The 21,920-nt window shown below is 37.3% G+C and overlaps 1 protein-coding gene across 6 annotated transcripts in view; it reads left to right on the plus strand.

The window, feature by feature from the left end:
* The window catches only part of XRN1 (5'-3' exoribonuclease 1), a 114,892-nt gene extending 95,636 nt beyond the window's left edge, over positions 1 to 19,256 (plus strand). For 4 of the 6 annotated variants that reach the window (XM_055569453.1, XM_055569456.1, XM_055569457.1 and 1 more), the window contains 8 exons: positions 100 to 222; positions 644 to 803; positions 2,626 to 2,804; positions 5,996 to 6,109; positions 6,203 to 6,305; positions 13,379 to 13,417; positions 13,767 to 13,927; positions 14,400 to 19,256. In XM_055569453.1, the coding sequence (XP_055425428.1) occupies positions 100 to 222; positions 644 to 803; positions 2,626 to 2,804; positions 5,996 to 6,109; positions 6,203 to 6,305; positions 13,379 to 13,417; positions 13,767 to 13,927; positions 14,400 to 14,699 (1,179 nt within the window). In that variant the 3' untranslated portion in view covers positions 14,700 to 19,256. The remainder of the gene's footprint in view (positions 1 to 99; positions 223 to 643; positions 804 to 2,625; positions 2,805 to 5,995; positions 6,110 to 6,202; positions 6,306 to 13,378; positions 13,418 to 13,766; positions 13,928 to 14,399) is intronic. The other 2 variants (XM_055569455.1, XM_055569454.1) reach the window with 2 other exon arrangements.
* Positions 19,257 to 21,920: the final 2,664 nt, after the last annotated feature.

Genomic DNA, 21,920 nt, shown 5'->3' on the forward strand with positions numbered 1-21,920 from the left:
AGTGAAAAATTAAATGATCATTTTTGTACATAAAACTCTTAGTGATTTTCAGGTCCTTGTACTTTCAAAACTTCATGCACAAAATATTTATTCTTTTAGCCTAATCCTGGAATCGAGAACTTCTTAGCATCCTTGAATATCTCCAAAGAAAGTGAAATACAGTCATCTCATCATGAAGAGCCTCCAAGTGAAGAACATTTGTCACCACAGTCATTTGCTATGGTTTGTATTTTGTAGGAGCTTGTACAATATGGTAATTTTATTATTGTTGGCCATACGTACCCTGTGCAACAGTTAAGACACCTTCTCTTACACAGACTGATGTGAGGCATATTATTGTCATCCTGTGAGGAAAACCGGGCTGTCCTGGGCAATTTAGCCACCATAGCTCCCTTGTTTTCAAACATTGTTCCCAGACTGTTCGGTCAGAAATTAAGCAGGAATGATAATTATTATTTCTTTGCCAGGAAATGTGGATTTTTTTTCAACTCTATTGATTTTCCTTATTCTTTATCTGAATGTAGTTATTGTCTTAATTTTTAACAATAGAACTTATTAAAAGGAGGATCAGTAAGCTCTGTAACTCTAAATTTAACTTTTCTCTCTACCCCCGCTATCTCCACACTAATCATTTTCAAAACAGAAAGGAACTCGGATGCTTAAAGAAATTCTAAAAATTGACAGCTCTGACAGTATGGATCATAAGAATGAAATGAAACAGTTTGGTAATGAAGTCACTGTTTCCTCTAGTAGAAGAGATGAATATGGATCTTCCTCACAACCTAAACAAAATAAGAAATTGAGTAAGTAAGCTAAGTACTTAATAAGAAATTAAGTGAGCTAATAGCCAACTTCAAAAATTCAGTTCATTTGGTTTTTTAATCTTGGAATTTTTAAAGATAAAACTGCTTTTATTTTTTTAAGTATAATGAAGGGTAATAAGTGTGTTTTCTTATGCTTATGTCATTACATAACAATGTATTAAATAACTGTAACCAGTAGATCTCTAATTATCTTCTTGTACCTACTTAAATTATACTGTAACAGATACTCATTCTGTAGATTCCAAACCTAGAAGAGTTTTTACATTTTAGCTTTTTCTCAATAATTTAAAAATTATTATGTAATTTAAATATATTATTTAACGTTTCTTTTATCTATGAAATAACATTGCAGATGTCTGTTGCAGTAATTATATGACATATATAAAGCAGTTAGCACTGTGTCTAACACATCCTAGGTGCCAATAATTGATATTAGTATCATGTTAAAATAACTTGACTCACATAAAAAAGAAGAAGCTGTAAAATCAATTAAAAATAATTAGCGGAGGCACACATTGGAAAGTGGCACTCACCATAAGTCTGTGACCTACAGCAGAACATGTGGCACAGCTGGACTTCACTGGATGTCGATCATTGCCCCTACTTCTGTGTCCACTATACTTAATATTTGTCTCTGTAATTATCTTCAAAAGTCCACCAGTAATAATGGTAGGTGGGGACAAAAGTTTCTCAGGTAAAAAACATTTTGAAATAAGGCAATTTGAATTTATTAAGGATCAAAATCTGGAACAATATCAGAGCCTAGCTTCATTTATCTACTGAGTATCAGGATAAATAATTAAAATTCCAATAACTCAGGAAACAATATATATCATAGTGACAGATGTATTCTTGAAATAGAGCAAAATAAAATTTTAAAACAGTATCAGCTAAGTATGATCCCACTGTCAAAAACAAGTAACTTTTACTATATTTCAGTACAGTAAAAAGTATTATATACCTTAGAATGAAGAGCTCAGAACCCAGCCCATGTAACAGAACTAATGTATGACTTTGGGCAGGCCACTTATTTTTTAATCTATAATAGTTAGAGGTTTAGATTCATTCTCCACTAGGGTGTGCTTTTGTTCTGTTGGTGAGTTTCTTGATTATCAAGAATGTGATCTTTCAGAATTTTTAAAATCATATTCTATATAAAGGCACTTGGAAGGTTTGATTTCAGAAAAAACATTCAAGAAGCACTATTTTAGAGCAAAAAACGTTGATCCATGTGGCTCAGAAAGTAAGATGGATTTTGAGAAAACCAAAGCTGAAGCCTCAAAACTTAAGAATTTTAACACAAGGAACTCTACTCAGTGATCTGTGGTGACTAAATGGAAACAAATCTAAAAAAAAGAGTGAATATATGTATACATATAACTGATTCATTTTACTGTACAGCAGAAACTAGCACAACACTGTAAAGCAACTATACTCCAATAAAAATTAAAGAAAAAAAACCTTAAGAATTAATTATAAATCAGCTCAAGAAAGCCCTTTGCTTGTTTAGATCTTGCCTACAATGTGTTAATCTCTCACGATGTTAATTTTTGGCAGTCATCAACTTATATTTTTTAATCTTTATCTTAATTATATATCAGTAATTAATTATAATCATATAAAAATCTTCATTTAGTTCTAGTTATTTTAGGCAAGACTAAATAGTTCTTACATTTGCTTCATAGGAAATGTTCCTCTTTTCACTTTCTGTGTCTTACTTGCTATTCTGTAAAGCCCTGCCATAATTGCGTAGTTTGAATTATCATTTAATGTAGATACATCCTTTTCTCTTTTTTTGTAGCATCTTATATGAACAAGCCTCACAGTGCTAGTGAGTACCATAATGTTCAGTCTATGGACAGTGTGTGCTGGCCTACTGGCCAGATTCCTCCTATGTCCACACCAGTAACTGAACTTTCTCGAATTTGTTCCCTTGTTGGAATGCCACAACCAGATTTCTCCTTTCTGAGAACGCCACAGGTATGGTAAACTACTGTTCTTCTGTTTGCATAAGTTATTGATCACTGAGCTTCAACGAATCAATTGAAAATCTTTGGCTGGAAATAATATAGTGGAGCTGGTATTTTTGACTTTATGAGAAGCGTAGATGAATACTTTTCCATTTATGCATAACCAGAGCCCTCATGACACTGACAGGAACTTGGGCAGCAGGTCGCCTCGCAGGATTCTTCAGAGTGATGGCAGGGCTAGGGGTCTTGGCGTACAGTGCAGCTGTCAAACTGTTTGGTCTCAGAAACTATCCATCTTTTTTTTTGAGAACCCCAAAGAAATTTTGTTTACTTGTATTATATCCATATTTACCAAATTAAAAATAAAATAATTTTAAGTAGTTAATTAAAAATGACTTTTTGAAAAAATTTAGTGAGAAGAATGTCATTGCCCTACATTTTTGCAAGTCTTTTCCATCTTCTAGATTAACAGAAGAAGCTAGATTCTCATCTCTGCTTCTTACTATCCATCTCTTGTAATACATGGTTTTGGTTGAAATACATGAAGAAAATCTGACCTCACACGAATGGTTGGAAAAAAGGAAGAAAATTTTAATAGCCTTTTCATATCATTGTGGATATTTTTTGATAAACAACATTAAAACATGGTATTTTCTTTGAAGTTAGTGCAATTGTAGAATGTGAAATTATATTAATGAACATTTTGTTCTCTCTATACTTATGAGAAAGAGAGAGTGAAAAGAGCAAATAACATTTTCATATTATTATAAAAATAGTTTGAAGCTCTGGAAAGGGTCTCAGGGACCTCTGAGGTCCCCATACCACACCTTGACAACCACTACAGGAAATCTGTTTTATCCTTTATCCAAACTCTTGACATATTCTTACCTAAAACAACCATTAATAATAATGGTAATAATACTATGTTAGTATAATGATACTGTTTGTATAATGATACTAACATAGTATTAATAATAATAGTAATAATACTGTACTTAGTAATCAGATCAGATCAGTCGCTCAGTCGTGTCCGACTCTTTGCGACCCCGTGAATCGCAGCGCACCAGGCCTCCCTGTCCATCACCAACTCCCGGAGTTCACTCAGACTCACGTCCATCGAGTCAGTGATGCCATCCAGCCATCTCATCCTCTGTTGTCCCCTTCTCCTCCTGCCCCCAATCCCTCCCAGCATCAGAGTCTTTTCCAATGAGTCAACTCTTCCCATGAGGTGGCCAAAGTACTGGACTTTCAGCTTTAGCATCATTCCTTCCAAAGAAATCCCAGGGCTGATCTTCAGAATGGACTGGTTGGATGTCCTTGCAGTCCAAGGGACTCTCAAGAGTCTTCTCCAACACCGCAGTTCAAAAGCATCAATTCTTCGGCGCTCAGCCTTCTTCACAGTCCAACTCTCACATCCATACATGACCACTGGAAAAACCATAGCCTTGACTAGCCGGACCTTTGTTGGCAAAGTAATGTCTCTGCTTTTGAATATGCTGTCTAGGTTGGTCATAACTTTCCTTCCAAGGAGTAAGCGTCTTTTAATTTCATGGCTGCAGTCACCATGTGTAATGATTTTGGAGCCTAGAAAAATAAAGTCTGACACTGTTTCCACTGTTTCCCCATCTATTTCCCATGAAGCGATGGGACCGGATGCCATGATCTTCGTTTTCTGAATGTTGAGCTTTAAGCCAACTTTTTCACTCTCCACTTTCACCATCATCAAGAGGCTTTTGAGTTCCTCTTCACTTTCTGCCATAAGGGTGGTGTTATCTGCATATCTGAGGTTATTGATGTTTCTCCCGGCAATCTTGATTCCAGCTTGTGTTTCTTCCAGTCCAGCGTTTCTCATGATGTACTCTGCATAGAAGTTAAATAAACAGGGTGACAATATACAGCCTTGACGTACTCCTTTTCCTATTTGGAACCAGTCTGTTGTTCCATGTCCAGTTCTAACTGTTGCTTCCTGACCTGCATACAAATTTCTCAAGAGACAGATCAGGTGGTCTGGTATTCCCATCTCTTGAAGAATTTTCCACAGTTTATTGTGATCCACACAGTCAAAGGCTTTGGCATAGTCAATAAAGCAGAAATAGATGTTTTTCTGGAACTCTTTTGCTTTTTCGATGATCCAGCGGATGTTGGCAATTTGATCTCTGGTTCCTCTGCCTTTTCTAAAACCAGCTTGAACATCAGGAAGTTCACGGTTCACATATTGCTGACGCCTGGCGTGGGGAATTTTGAGCATTACTTTACTAGCGTGTGAGATGAGTGCAATTGTGTGGTACTTTGAGCATTCTTTGGCATTGCCTTTCTTTGGGATTGGAATGAAAACTGACCTTTTCCAGTCCTGTGGCCACTGCTGAGTTTTCCAAATTTGCTGGCATATTGAGTGCAGCATTTTCACAGCATCATCTTTCAGGATTTGGAATAGCTCCACTGGAATTCCATCACCTCCACTAGCTTTGTTCGTAGTGATGCTTTCTAAGGCCCACTTGACTTCACATTCCAGGATGTCTGGCTCTAGGTCACTACTACATAAATATGACTACTTTCTGAAAAACCATTTTTCTTAAAAATCTTTTTTATCAAAGGAAAAAAGTATACAGTAAAGAATTATCATTCAAATGTAAATATAAAATCAGTCAGAACTTCAGAGTTTTTAAGATTTTGGCAGTTAATTCATGTTAGCAAAATGTCTGCTATTTAAAGGATGGTGGAAAGCAGGGGGTCAGCACATTTTTTCTATAAACAGCCAGATAGTAAATATTTCAGGCTTTGTGGGCCATGTGGTCTCTGTCACTTCCCTCTGCAGTTATAGTAGGTATAGGCAAACCATAAAAGAGTGGACTTGGCTGTGCTCCAATAAAATCTTACATACAAAACCAAATAGGAAACCTAGTTTCCTGATCCTAGATGTAAAGAAGAAAGTTTAGCTGACTTTCATTTACAATAGGATTCCTGACCCTTCAGCTAGCTTAGAGATAGATCATTTTAACTTTGTAAACACTGAAAGATAAGGCAACAGTTTTAAAGTTTTTGTATCATAACTGAAAACTTAAGCTATAGTCCCTCTTTGAATTCTTGAAATTTTTTTTTACAGAATGTTAGATGAAATTATTCTACTTGTTTAAGCTTTCTAGAAGGAGGTCAACTTCCTGGACAGATAACTTCATAAACATTCCTGTTCTCTTTTTTTAGACAATGACAGTTTGCCAGGTAAAATTATCTAACGGCTTACTGGTACATGGGCCACAGTGCCATTCTGAAAATGAAGCCAAGGAAAAAGCTGCACTTTTTGCTATACAACAATTGGTGAGAACTGCCCATGAATTCTCTACTAAATCTTTAAGTAATCCCTCTAGGTGTTTCTGATGCATTGTTTTATAACTTTAAATACTTCCATAGGGCTCCTTAGGAGTGAATTTCCCTTTGCCTCCACCAATATTTCCAAGTTATCCTCCAGCTGTACCACCTGGAACCATTCCTCCAGTTTTTCCCCAGCCTACTGGTAAGGTATCTTTCTCGTCTAAATTGTTACCATTTAATTATTGTTTTTAGAAAGTTCTTTTAAGAAGCATCACTTCAAGGAAACCAAAAAATGATCTAAATATCTCAGTAATGTAAGGAGTTGTAAGGGGTAAGCCTGAAACCAGAGCCTGCAGATTTATCTAGAAATGCAGGGAGTATTAAACTGGTTATCTCTTCTCTTTGCCCAGACTCCATTAAACTGAATGATAAACTATTTTAAATGTGAACCTATAAAGACAAAGAGATGAGAAAAGAAATATCAGCACATTAGAATTTTTTTTTGCATTTTATTTATTTAATATAAATTTATTTATTTTAATTGTAGGTTAATTACTTTACAATATTGTATTGGTTTTGCCATACATCAACATGAATCTGCCACGGGTATACACGTGTTCCCCATCCTGAACCCCCCTCCCACCTCCCTCCCCGTACCATCCCTCTGGGTCATCCCAGTGCACCAGCCCCAAGCATCCCGTATCATGCATCCAACCTGGACTGGCGATTCATGCACATTAGAATTTGAAAACAGTTTGTGATGAGAAAAGAAGAGAAATAAAAACCAATGCAACAGAGTAGGGTTATGTTCAGACTGAAGAGTGAATAAAAGAGGATACAAACCGAAAGATGAGCAGATTGTCCCTCACAGTTCCCAAGAGATTCACAACTTGAAAGTGTCAGACGCTATCAGCGGCATGGCCTGAAAAGAGGGGGTCAGTTCAACATCTGTAGCAAGAGTGATGGAACCCCTCCCCAGAGCCTTCCCCCACACAGTCAAGCAGTTAACATCTACAGGCAAAAGCCTGGAGGTATGGTCTCCAGAAGGTTCCATACATATGAGACACCAGGTACAGAATAGAGAATGAGATACTAGGCTGGAAACTGAGGTTACATAAAGTTCCTTTTCCCATCCTATTCCCATGCTATAACAAGCCTTAGCCCAGATAGGAAGTTGGGGGATGGTTTTTTGAGAAATTCATTGAATTCCAAGCGAAAGACCCACCAAGTTTTGGAGGATGTCCCAACCAAAAGGCTGGCTCACTATTCAGTCATCCTAGAGAGAAGCTGAGGATCTCAAGTCATCTAGCCCTATACCCTCCCAACACTGACACTGCTTCTAATCATAGTTTTAATGTCTTGGTCTTTAATATGAAGAAATAATAGACCACTGAACATTTTAGGAAAACCTCTATAAGAGCCTGCTGCTGCTGCTGCTAAGTCACTTCAGTCATGTCCGACTCTGTGCGACCCCATGGACGGCAGCCCACCAGGCTTCCCCACCCCTGGGATTCTCCAGGCAAGAACACTGTAGTGGATTGCCATTTCCTTCTCCAATGTATGAAAGTAAAAAGTGAAAGTGAAGTCGCTCAGTTGTGTCCAACTCTTAGCGAACCCATGAACTGCAGCCTACCTGGCTCCTCTGTCCATGGATTTTCCAGGCAAGAGTACTGAAGTAGGGTGCCATTGCCTTCTCCGCTATAAGAGCCTAAACGAAGATAAATGAAAGGGATCTGGAGATCGTGTTGGAAAGAAGAGAACTTCAGAGACAGCTTTGGTTAGCATTCTTATGAAATGAAACAGTATTGCAACCAAAAAAAAAATTAAGAACAAGAATTCATGAATAATAAATAATTGGAGAACAAAAATTGTAGAGCCAAAATTTTTAAATTCAATAGGTAAAGCAAAGTCATAGAACTCTCAGGAAAAAGATCAACATAAAAGGAGGAAAATAAGAAGTAAGAGAGATTTAGAGGAACTGTCCGTACATCCAATACCTATCTAATTGGAGTTCCAGAAAGAGACCAGAGATCATGGGAAGAAGGAAAGTTATCAAAGAAATAGTTTCTTCTGACCAAGGGACATGCATCTATAAACTGAAAGGGCCACCAGATGCTTAGCACTAAATGAAGAGAGACACAGATTGCCTTGGAATTTAGAATACCAGTAATAAAGAGAAACAATAAAGCAAAAACAACACTCAGTTGTGGATGTGACTGGTATGGAAGTAAAGTCCAATGCTGTTAAGAGCAATATTGCTTAGGAACCTGGAAGGTTAGGTCCATGAATCAAGGCAAATTGGAAGTGGTCAAAAAGGAGATGGCAAGAGTGAACATCGACATTTTAGGAATCAGCAAACTAAAAGGGACTGAAATGGGTGAATTTAACTCAGATGACCATTATATCTACTACTGCAGGCAAGAATCCCTTAGAAGAAATAGAGTGGCCATCATAGTCAACAACAGAGTCCGAAATGCAGTACTTGGATGCAGTCTCTAAAATGACAGAATGATCTCTGTTCATTTCCAAGGCAAACCATTCATTTTCACAGTAATCTAAGTCTAAGCCCTGACCGATTAATGCTGAAGAAGCTGAAGTTGAACAGTTCTATGAAGACCTACAAGACCTTTTAGAACTAACACCCAAAAAAGATGTCCTTTTCATTATAGGGGACTGGAATGCAAAAGTAGGAAGTCAAGAAATACCTGGAGTAACAGGCAAGTTTGGCCATGTTGTATAAAATGAAGCAGGGCAAAGGCTAACAGAGTTGTGTCAAGAGAACACACTGGTCGTAGCAAACACCCTCTTCCAACAACACAAGAGAAGACTCTACACATGGACATCACCAGATGGTCAATACCGAAATCAGATTGATTGTATTCTTTGCAGCCAAAGGTGGAGAAGCTCTATATGGTCAACAAAAAGAAGACCGGGAGCTGACTGTGGCTCAGATCATGAACTCCTTATTGCCAAATTCAGACTTAAATTGAAGAAAGTAGGGAAAACCTCTAGACCATTCAGGTATGACCTAAATCAAATCCCTTATGATTATACAATGGAAGTGACAAGTAGATTCAACGGATTAGATCTGATAGAGCACCTGAAGAACTATGAACAGAGGTTCATGACATTGTACAAGAGGCGGTGATAAAGACCATCCCCAAGAAAAAGAAATGCAAAAAGGCAAAGCAGTTGTCTGAGAAGGCCTTACAAACAGCTATGAAAAGAAGAGAAGTGAAAGGCAAAGGAGAAAAGGAAAGATATACCCATCTGAATGCAGTTCCAAAGAATAACAAGGAGAGATAAGAAAGCCTTCCTCAGTGATCAATGCAAAGAAGTAGAGGAAAACAATAGAATGGGAAAGACTAAAGATCTCTTCAAGAAAATTTGAGATGCCAAGGGAACTTTTCATGCAAAGATGGGCTCAGTAAATGACAGAAATGGTAGGGACCTAACAGAAGCAGAAGATATTAAGAAGAGGGGGCAAGAATACACAGAAAAACTATACAGAAAAGATCTTCACAACCCAGAAAATCATGATGGTATGATCACTCACCTAGAGCCAGACATCCTGGAATGAGAAACCAAGCGGGCCTTAGGAAGCGTTACTACAAACAAAGCTAGTGGAGATGATGGAATTCCAGTTGAGCTATTCCAGATCCTAAAAGATAATGCTATGAAAGTGCTGCACTCAATATGCCAGCAAATTTGGAAACTCAGCAATGGCCACAGGACTGGAAAAGGTCAGTTTTCATTCCAATCCCAAAGAAAGGCAATGCCAAAGAATGCTCCAACTACCACACAGATGCACTCATTTCACATGCTAGCAAAGTAATGCTCAAAATTCTCCAAGCCAGGCTTCAACAGTACATGAACCTCCAGGTGTTCAAGCTGGATTTAGAAAAGGCAGAGGAACCAGAGATCAAATTGTCAACATCCGCTGGATCATCGAAAAAGCAAGAGAGTTCCAGAAACACATCTGTTTTATTGACTGTGCCAAAGCTTTTGACTGTGTGGATCACAATAAACTGTGGAAAATTCTGAAAGAGATGGGAATCCCAGACCACCTGATCTGCCTCCTGAGAAATCTATATGCAGATCATGAAGCAACAGTTAGAACTGGACATGGAATAACAGACTGGTTCCAAATCAAGAAAGGAGTACGTCAAGGCTGTATATTGTCACCCTGCTTATTTAACTTATATGCAGAATATCATGAGAAACACTGGTCTCAATGAAGCTCAAACTGGAATCAAGATTGCCAGGAAATGTATCAATAACCTCAGATACTCAGATGACACCACACTTATGGCAAAAAAGTGAAGAAGAACTAAAGAGCCTCTTGATGAAAGTGAAAGAAGAGAGTGAAAAATTTGGCTTAAAACTCAACATTCAGAAAACTAAGCTCATGGCATCTGGTCCCATCACTTCATGGCAAATAGATGGGGAAACAGTGGAAACAGTGAGAGACTTTATTTTGGGGGGGCTCCAAAATCACTGCAGATGGTGATTGCAGCCATGAAATTACAAGACACTTGCTCTTTGGAAGAAAAGTTATAACCAACCTAGACAGCATATTAAAAAGCAGAGACATTGCTTTGCCAACAAAGGTCCATCTTGTCAAGGCTCTTGTTTTTCCAGTGGTCATGTATGGATGTGAGAGTTGGACAATAAAGAAAGCTGAGCACCAAAGAATTGATGCTTTTGAATGGTGTTGTTGGAGAAAACTCTTGAGAGTCCCTTAGACTGCAAGGAAATCCAACCAGTCCATCCTAAAGGAAAATCAATCCTGAATATTCATTAGAAAGATTGATGCTGAAGCTGGAACTCCAATACTTTGGCTACCTGAGCGAAGAACTGACTCATTTGTAAAGACCCTGATGCTGGGAAAGATAGAAGGCGGGAAGAGAAGGGGACGACAGAGAATGAGATGGTTGGATGGCATCCCCGACTCAATGGACATGAGTTTGAGTAAACTCCAGGAGTTGGTGATGGACAGGGAAGCCTGGCATCCTACAGTCCATGGGGTAGCAAAGAGTCAGACATAGCTGAGCGACTGAACTGAATAAAGAGAGGTCAGAGATGAAGGAAAAATACAAATAAAAGATCAAAAATCAGAATGTTTTTGCATCATTGAACAGAGACTAGAAGCTAGAAAGCAGTTGAACATTGATTACCTCAAAATCCTGAGACAGAATTAGTTTCATCTTAGATTTCTCTGTAAAGCTAAAGTGTGAATCTAGTGCAAGGGTAGAATGAAGACCTTTCAGACAGGCAAATTTACTTATTATGTACTCTTCTTTAGAAGTTACTGAATTCTGCATCCAAAAAGCAAAGCAATAGTTTTTTTTGTTTGTTTGTTTGTTTTAAAGAAAACCATGAGACTAAAGACTTCCCTGATAGCTCAGTAGGTAAAGAATCTGCCTGCGATGCAGGAGACCCTGGTTTGATTTCTGGGCCAGGAAGATCCCCTAGAGAAGGGATAGGCTACCTACTCCAGTATTCTTAGGCTTCCCGTGTGGCATAGCTGGTAAAGAATCTCCCCGCAGTGTGGGAGACCTGGGTTCAATCCTGGATTGGGAAGATCCCATGGAGAAGGGAAAGGCTACCCACTTCAGTATTCTGGCCTGGAGAATTGTCCATGGGGTTGCAAAGTGTTGGACACGACTGAGCGACTTTCACACACACACATGAAACTAAACTGCACGATACCTAATATATTTATGCAATGAATGGAAATTCCAGAATGCCAGCTGCTCACCAGGTGTAGAAAGTAACTGGTCTCAATTGAGAGGGCAGAGGAAGGTCTTGGCAGGTGAGATAATGATCTGATGGATGGCAGCATTTGGAAAAAAACATGAAGGATAGGTGCATAGAAGACTAAGGTGCTTTTAAAAGATAATTACTCTTAAAAGAGTTTTTTAAGTTTTACAAGGAACAAAAAATAATGAGAGTACCCTACTTGGCTTTGAAGTGATAATATTTATATAGTGACATACCACAAACACTGTATTTTTTAAACGAATATTATAATATATTGGGAGGACAGGGCAAGTAGTGAAGGGTGGTATAAAAGAACTGAATTTTGATCTATCATAGTAGTTTTAGTCTAAAAATGCCTAACGTTGAAAAATCAGCTAGTAGTATAAGCAAATTATTGAACAGTATGCAAATAAATAGCTAAAACAGTTAAACCTGGGAGGGACCAGATGACTGCTATATTTTGTTGAAAACCCTTTTTATTACAATATGTATGTGTATAATTATTTTTACTTTGATTTGTTTAAAAAATGCAATTTGTCTGAGGCCATAACTTACTAAGTAGCAGTAGTAGCATTCAAAAGCAAATCTATCTGATAACAAAACCCACAATTTTGTTACTATACTATTACTGGCATTCCTTTGCCTGTATAAACAATGGTTAGTCATAACATTTTTATGGCATAATAAATCTGATGTTTTCATATAACTCAAGGTAGTAAGTCCACTATAACTTGGAAAATCCATTTTGATTGCTTTTTCACTTTCAAAAATGAATCCAGGAAATTTCCCTGACGGTCCATTGGTTAACACTTCACCTTCCAATGCAGGTTCAATACCTGGTTGGGAGCTAGGATCCCATATGCCTGATGGCCCAAAAAACCAAAAGCATAAAAACAGAAGCAATATTGTAATGAATTCATTAAAAGTTTTAAAAATTACCCACATCAAAAAAATCCAGCAACTATATATAAATTAGTTTTAAGTAATTAGTACATATAAGTTATCTAAGGGTATACTCACAAGCTTCTCTCAAACATAGCTGAGTTTTAGTTGACTGTATAGTCTTAAATTCTGTCTGCTTTTTTCTCTCTCTATAAAGAAACTTTGAGCACAGTACAGACTTTGTTTGGTGGCAGTGTGCCAGTCTTGGTTGTTACTGTTCAATGCAGTAGTTCACAAATACTGCACTGGTACAGACTGTGTAAGGATCACTTGTGGAGCTTATTAACAATACAGATTCCTGGGCCCTCAGAGTCTGATTAGTGGGTCTGGAGCTTTGCCCAGGAATCTGGATTTCACAAGCTTCCGTGTGATTCAGACAAACAAATCAGTTTTGGGAACCCCTGATTCAGTGCACTTTCAGCAAGAAACAAGCTGTGAGATTTTTTTTTTTTTAATTCTTGAATTACAAATGTTAGAATAGGGAAGAGAAAGATTGTGTATATCATATGAAAGTGATCAAATTTCAAGACTTGAGCTTTTCTGTTTTTTTTTTTTTTTTTTTTTTTGTAGGCTGGGATCACTATGGAAGCAACTTAGCATTGGGGGCAGGTGAGATCCTTAAGATTTCTCTCTTTCTGCCCTGGCTTTTCTCCCCCAAGGGACAGATTAATGACCCTATTTTTTTTTTAAATAGCATTACAAATATTCCTAAGGCTTGTATCAATATAAGGTACTATTGGCCTTCATAGGCCAGACTGCATAATGATAAGCTGAATGTAGGTGTTTCATGTTCCTTAAGAGGACTTTGAATGTTGTAAGCAAGGTTAAATAGAACTTAAGTGTATGCTCTTTGCCAAAGTGAAATAAGCTAAAAGGAAAATTAGCAAAGGGAGGTCTTAAATTTCAGGGCTTTAATGATGCCATTTTACTAAAATAGCTTTTCCATGATTTTTAATAGCTAATATCATGCCTTCATCATCTCATCTCTTTGGCTCAGTGCCATGGGGACCACCAATGCCAGTTCCTGGGAAGCCCTTCCATCATACATCGTATGCTGGGACCATGCCAATGGCTGGGGGAATGTCAGCTGGTGTACACAATCAGTTCATACCTCTACAGGTGAGACCAAGAAGAGAATTGCTATATTTTTAAGAGAATTTTTTTACTGTTCAAAGCTATTGATAAAATTTTATTTATTCAGTGATTTCACACTCAGTGCCAAGTAGAAGCCTGATCAGTACTGGAGTGGGTACTGAGAATATATTTTGACCACTGGTGAACCGTCTAACCTAATTCCTGCTGTCTGAGTTTGTGTTCTAATAAATAATTGTAACAAGTAATAATATCCTTTTCTAAAACAGTGATTTAAAATCAGGAACATAAATTTTCTTTATACTGAAATTATGGATAAATTTAAAATATCTTATTCATAACTACATTCCTTGAATTTCTAAAGTCTGGTTTGGAGATTATAAGTGAAAGTCACAAGTCAGCAATGCTTGACAAGTATTAGCAGCGTGATTTATGGTATTTTCTGACACTAGTTTTTTTTGCCTACATTGTTAATTAATTATTCTTTTATTCCTCAAAGGTAACTAAAAAAAGAGTTGCAAACAAAAAGAACTTTGAGAATAAGGAGGCCCAGAGTTATCAAGTCACCCCGCTTCACACTAGCCAGTCAGCATCTTCTGATGTCACCAAAGGAATTCCACAGGAGACTTCATCAGCTTCCTTACCATCCTCTCAGATCCCTCAACCTGCATCTTCTTTTCAAGTTGCAGCTGCTTCCCCAGGCCATAGTATGCCTCACCAGAAGTTGGCACCAAGCTCTTCAAGAAGAAAATCAAGAAAACTGGCTGTCAATTTTGGCGTTTCTAAACCTTCTGAATAAATTTGGTACTTGGAATTAAATTTCTTTCCTTTCCTCCCACCTTTTTATAAATCCATATCTGTGTCTCACAAGAAATTACAATGTACTATTTTAAAACAATACATTTCAATTAAATTTTTTCATTTTCTAGTTGCCAGGCACTTTCATGCTATTTAAAAGACTGTAAATCAAATTGTGCATCTTAAGTATGTACAATTTGTTTTACATCAATTATACCTCAATAAAGCTGTAAAAAAAAAAAAACTAAACTAAAACCTTGTGTTAAAATACTATCAGTGGACTGAGCATTCACATGTACCACTCTAACCATTGGCCTTGTCATTAAAAGCATCCTGAACTATGAATTAGACACGGTACTGCAATAATAATAAACATTTTTTTTTTACACTGTCATTGAGGGATAATTAAATGGAGCATGAAAATTGGGCCTCAAGTATAATTTACTGAATGTAGATTTTATTTCTCTTTTTAATGATGTAATAGAATTGTCAGGAGAGTGGCACTTATTTATAGGTATTTTAACTTATGTTCTGTTATCTCTGAGGGTCCTTTAGACCTGTTGTGACGTGATCACATTACGTCATCTCTGAGGGCCCTTTAGACCTGTTGTGACGTGATCACATTGTGCTGGTGCTGCCAGTTTTGCTTTATTCTCCATTTTGTACCAAAGCAATTTCAGAATACTGATCAGAATATTTCATTTAACTGCTTAGAACTATACATAGTGATCTAGATTTGAGGAAATAATTACAATTTTTTAGATTATTCAAGAACCAGCATTAGTTAACCTCTAATAAAAAATTAAGTTTCAAAATCTACAGGGTATAATGATTACAAATTAATCTTCTGATAGAAGTACAAAATATTAATCATGTAATTAATTAAAATGTATTACCCTTTTGTTTAGCTTTTTACTTGCTTACTTAAACATACATGACAGCTCCATTGTTGATCCATGAGTAGTGTTTCCTGGGATGATGAAATTCTAAATTTTTAAAAATTCCAAGGTTTGCACAGGCACAATTAGTATATAATATGTGTTATTTACATGACAAATGCCCATCCTCGTTCCCTCTCCATACTTTTAGCTTTATGCTGAACTGTGCAGTGACTCTGGCATTTTATCTGTACATGTCATGTGTGGGTGTGTGTTATTCAACCTGTGGCTGTTGAAATTATATCAGAGTTTATGAAAATTTCTCAGTGGTACCAGGGCCTGGATTTATATACATATATATATACATATATATATTTATGCTTTAGTTTTTGTGATATGCTTATATTTTTAAGGAAGTAAGTTATCATACTTTTTTAAAAGTATTTTAAAAGTAGGAACCACAATCTTTGTATGGAGCTGCTTATTATTATATTTAGTTTCATTTGGCTCATTGAAAACTCTGCCGTGAGTCTTAGTCTGTTTTTTAAAATGCTACTATTGAGTTAAATGGATTTCTTTCTCTAACTGCTAAATGTTAAGAGTTTCTCTAAGTGTTAATAGGATATTTGTATATTAGTAGTGCCTTTAGTATGAAATAAGTGTTCATTATTTGTCATTTATGATAGTCATGTGAGTTTCTGTGATTTTATTTTCTATTAATTTTCCTAGATTCAGATGTTCATTGGTTCCCAACATTTCATTTTTGGGAATACATGTTTCTCTGTAGTAGGATCTGAAGTAATGAGGCTCAAGTAATTCTCAGAGTTTGTCCTCTTTGCCTCACAAAGTAATTTTTTTTTTATGGAAATACAAAAAAGTTGAATTGTGACAATAAGATTATGTTAACCTCTACTACTTTATAGTGTATGATATTTTTCACCTTATGTAACTGTACAAACTCCAGCATTCAAGAACTGCCTCACTCATCATTTCTCTGTGACCACCCTATATGAACAGTGTACAGCCCACATCTTTATTTAAGCACTGAAGAAGGAGCACATGCCATCTTCCAAAAACTTCAAGAGAAACTTTGATAAGCATAGTGCCACTGAACCCATATAAGGAGGTTTCCTCAATATTCAAACAAAGCAAACTGACAGTTCTAGATGGATAGGCAATAAGTGTTTTCTTTTCCTTCTTCTCCTAAAGCAACTCAAGACTAAAGAGAGATTAAAATGGGAGAGAAACCCATAATGACCAGATAGTATCATGCATTCGTCTATATTTTCTTCACCTTGTACACCTATTCCAGAGATGGGCCTGAGAGCAATAGATGTGCTCTCTCTGGAGAGGATGTAAGAAGCAGAGACTGTATCTCATGATAGTCTTGAGAAGTCTAGATCCACTGATAGATTTGGGAAACTTACAGTTTTTCCTTTGTGGATGGCACAGACTCAGCCTACCCCAAAATTTAGAAATATGCCCATTCAACTGCTGAATCTGTTGTGGACTGTGTGTGGAAACTGTGGACTGTGTAGAGCACAGAAGAGCAGGTTCCCCAAAATGCTTCATGTTTCCACATCACAAGAGCAGCTGAATCTATTTAAACTTTCCTGTCCTTACTAAAACATTATTTCTAGATAACCTTGTTCAATAAAGTGGTTTTTTTTTTGTTTTTTGGTTTTTTTTGAGCAGATTAAGTGAATTCTGAAGCTTGGTCCTTTCAGTCCTTTTCACCATTTCCAATACATTACCTGAGTCTTAGCATTTTACGGATAGACTGTATTAATTGATTTAAATATTATGCAGACTCATGTCTTAAACATCTGGGACTCAGTTGCCTGAAAAATTAATTTCACCTCTATGTGTACTTTGGTTTCAATTTAAGACTTTCCTTGCTGTTCAGAGGGATAAGTAGTTCTTTTAGAACTGGCAAACAAAAGTTTGATCTTTTTTTTCCTCTTGGTGGGAGAGATGAAGAACTCTTGCTGCGGGTTTTGTTGCTTATTTCCTTTTTCATGATCAGGTACTTGCTTTGGTTTTAAACTGATATTTTTCAAACTAGTCTGGATTTGGGAGGAGGGGCAGATAGGGAGGCAGAAGGCAGAAGGCAGAAGGAGACCAGTTAAATAAGACCTGTCCTTCACTGCATTTTCAGACTATACTCTTCCTAGCTCAAGGACATAGATGAACTGCAGTGATTTATTTACTCACTTTTAAATCATCTGTTCTATTTGTATTAGTAAATCATACATTATCATAGTGATTGTCTAGTTTAAGATAGCTAGAATTGTCCCCCTCCCCACTAAAGTTCATTCTAATATGCTTCATCTCATTGTCCAGAGCCTCTTTTTTTTAAAAGCCACTATGTATGATTTCTCAGCTTTCTGAGCTTGCTATATTTCTTAGTACCATCTTGCTTCCAAATCGTGTTTTTACTGGGGAGCGGAATTCATTTATTGGAGAGAAATGACAGACATTCTCTACCTCTGGAAAAAGAAAAAAAAAAAGAATCACAGAAGTCCCCTTATCATTTTTCTAGAGAGTGACAGACCTTAAACTGGCAGTGTTCTTTCTGTACATCTTATAAGCTTTGTCAGTGAAGCAGTCTTTTGCAGGAGCTTCCTTTCCTAGATAGGATGTTTCAGAAAGAGCTGGCTGATATTTCCCTCAGACTGCTCCATCTTCCACCAGGGAGCAGTAAGAGACCATGACGATCAGAACGAGGACAGGCTGGAGTTTCACTGGCTTATCTCCAACACCACTGATGCGTCTTTCAGAGAGAGGAAAACAGATACTAGTCTTCGTAGTTAAGAATATCACAAATCCATAGCTGCTTTTGTGTGTGTTTGTGTGTATCAGTGAACCAACAATAATGCCTTGCTCAATCAATGCATTCAGCCATCTCAAGTGCAATTTGTGATGGAGACTCTGGTTTCCAGTAGATAAAGTTTTACGTATTTAAACCTATAAAAATTAATTTTTTTCCAACAATACACCTATTGCTGTTATTTCAGCAGTTGACATACTAGTAAATTGCCAAGGCCAAATAATTAAATGCCTGTAGATGTTTTAGTGATTGGAACCAAATCTTCATACTGTTTTCTCATGAAGTAATAGGAGTGAATTTTTTGTTTGTTTTGGAACTTAGGGGCTTTTTTGGCCTTAAGTCTCATATTTTCTTTTGCCTGCATCCAATTGCTTCTTTGAGTGTTTGCATCTATTTTAATATATGAGTAATAGTGTACTGTATCATCAACATGTTCAACATTTTTTTCATTTAAACAATAGAAGTAAGTATAATTCATACATATAGATCTTAATTCTTTTTTTCCCTCACAAAAGTATTTTATAATTAACTGGAATTTTTCATTAGATCTTATACAGAGCAGTATTTTATTAAAAATTCAAAAGGGAAGACTTTTATGTGCTCATTTTTTAGCTTTTGTTTTTTAAATATCTATACATTGTCTGCAATTAAAGTGTTTTCAACTTGCATTGGAATGGACTCCAAATGTATTTTTCTGTTAAACTGTACATTTGTAGATTTTTGGCATGAAGTTAGCCTCAAAATGTTGTGTAAAAGGATTTTAAAATATGAGTCACTGAAAGAGTTTAAACATCTATACATGTTAAATGCTATATGGATTTTAATTAAACATTTGAGAATGATTTCATAAGCTTTTGTTCTTGTATGTTTGCAGTGATATTAAAAATAGATTACAGGATTCACTTAAACCTCATATCCATTTATATTGGTGTTTGAATCTGTGTCAATGGGTGATAGAATTCCAGTTGAGCTATTCCAAATCCTGAAAGATGATGCTGTGAAAGTGCTGCACTCAATATGCCAGCAAATTTGGAAAACTCAGCAGTGGCCACAGGACCGGAAAAGGTCAGTTTTCATTCCAATACCAAAGAAAGGCAATGCCAAAGAATGCTCAAACTACCGCACAATTGCACTCATCTCACACGCTAGTAAAGTAATGCTCAAAATTCCCCACGCCAGGCGTCAGCAATGTGTGAACCGTGAACTTCCTGATGTTCAAGCTGGTTTTAGAAAAGGCAGAGGAACCAGAGATCAAATTGCCAACATCTGCTGGATCATCGAAAAAGCAAGAGAATTCCAGAAAACCATCTATTTCTGCTTTATTGACTATGCCAAAGCCTTTGACTGTGTGGATCACAATAAACTGTGGAAAATTCTTCAAGAGATGGGAATACCAGACCATCTGATCTGCCTCTTGAGAAATTTGTATGCAGGTCAGGAAGCAACAGTTAGAACTGGACATGGAACAACAGACTGGTTCCAAATAGGAAAAGGAGTACATCAAGGCTGTATATTGTCACCCTGTTTATTTAACTTCTATGCAGAGTACATCAGGAGAAACGCTGGGCTGGAAGAAGCACAAGCTGGAATCAAGATTGCCGGGAGAAATATCAATAACCTCAGATATGCAGATGACACCACCCTTATGGCAGAAAGTGAAGAGGAACTCAAAAGGCTCTTGATGAAGGTGAAAGAGGAGAGTGAAAAAGTTGGCTTAAAGCTCAACATTCAGAAAATGAAGATCATGGCATCTGGTCCCATCACTTCATGGGAAATAGATGGGGAAACAGTGGAAACACTGTCAGACTTTATTTTGGGGGGCTCCAAAATCACTGCAGATGGTGACTGCAGCCATGAAATTAAAAGACACTTACTCCTTGGAAGGAAAGTTATGACCAACCTAGATAGCATATTCAAAAGCAGAGACATTACTTTGCCAACAAAGGTCCGGCTAGTCAAGGCTATGGTTTTTCCTGTGGTCATGTATGGATGTGAGAGTTGGACTGTGAAGAAGGCTGAGCACTGAAGAATTGATGCTTTTGAACTGTGGTGTTGGAGAAGACTCTTGAGAGTCCCTTGGACTGCAAGGAGATCCAACCAGTCCATTCTGAAGGAGATCAGCCCTGGGATTTCTTTGGAAGGAATGATGCTAAAGCTGAAACTCCAGTACTTTGGCCACCTCATGTGAAGAGTTGACTCATTGGAAAAGACTCTGATGCTGGGAGGGATTGGGGGCAGGAGGAGAAGGGGACGACAGAGGATGAGATGGCTGGATGGCATCACTGACTCAATGGACGTTAGTCTGAGTGAACTCCGGGAGTTGGTGATGGACAGGGAGGCCTGGCATGCTGCAATTCAAGGGGTCGCAAAGAGTCGGACATGACTGAGCGACTGATCTGATCTGATCTGATCTGACGGGATGATTGGTGGAGAAAGTCTGAACTGCAGATTCTGATGCCATAGTTCAGATCCTGGCTCTGCCTCTAATTGTAAATATGTCCTTATATTAGGATTGGCAAGTTATGTAATGTCTATGCCTCAGTTTCTTCATGTCCTAAAAGAAGAAAACAACACCCCTTGTATGGGTAATATATTTAAAGCACTGAGTACTTAGTGCCAGTTTTTTTTACTTGAAAATCAATAAACAAATCAAAATCCTCTCAAGTTAGCTTAAGAAAAGGTAATTTGTTGTAAGAATTTGGGACTGTCTTAGAGAATCCAATCCAGGAAGTACAATAAGTCTTCTTAGGAACTGAACCTTAATTGAGGTGTTACTTTCAAATGCACACTCTTACTCTCCATGGGGCCATGGGCTCCGAGATGTGACCCTCTGTAGATCACGTCTTTGTTCCAGCATCTATAGTTGGGGATGGGGGCAGGTCACCTTGAGGGGCTACCGCTACTGGGCTGTGGGTTGTTGAGGAAACCTGGACCTCTCAAAGGCAGGCTGTTAAGAAACAACCACATTCTGAGCTGGCAATCAGTCCTTACAGTTCATACATAAAAGAAGCTCTGTAAAACAGCTTTGCCCTAATGGTAATCGGAGTTTACTCTCTGATGTGCCTGCAAACAGCCTTCATACAAGGGTAATCCCAGTAAACTCCTTCAGCTTAGGAAATAGTTGCCTTTAGAATTTTGAGGTGCTTTATGAAGTCATGTATTCCTACAGTTGCAAGAGTCTTAGCCATGTTTCACTGACTTCCTAAATATAGAAACCATAAATAAATATACCTACTAATTATTAAATCCTTATTAAGGATTTAATATCACAGGCCAATATACTACCTGGTCTACAAAGATCGTCTCCTTTAATTCTCAGGACCCTACCATGTAGGCAGGTTTCACATATGCAGTAGTCTGATTACAAATCCTATGGTATTTACTTCACTTTACTCTAAAGCTTAGGCTTTCTCATCTAGTTTCTATATCAATTCTCTCTAGTTTTATTTTAAACATATTATTTCATTCATTTCATTTGCTATTTATTGGTATCTTTTAAGGGTTTAGCTCAGGC

Source organism: Bubalus kerabau, chromosome 2, assembly GCF_029407905.1.
Source record: "Bubalus kerabau isolate K-KA32 ecotype Philippines breed swamp buffalo chromosome 2, PCC_UOA_SB_1v2, whole genome shotgun sequence".
In the NCBI taxonomy this organism is placed as follows: Eukaryota; Metazoa; Chordata; class Mammalia; order Artiodactyla; family Bovidae; genus Bubalus; species Bubalus kerabau.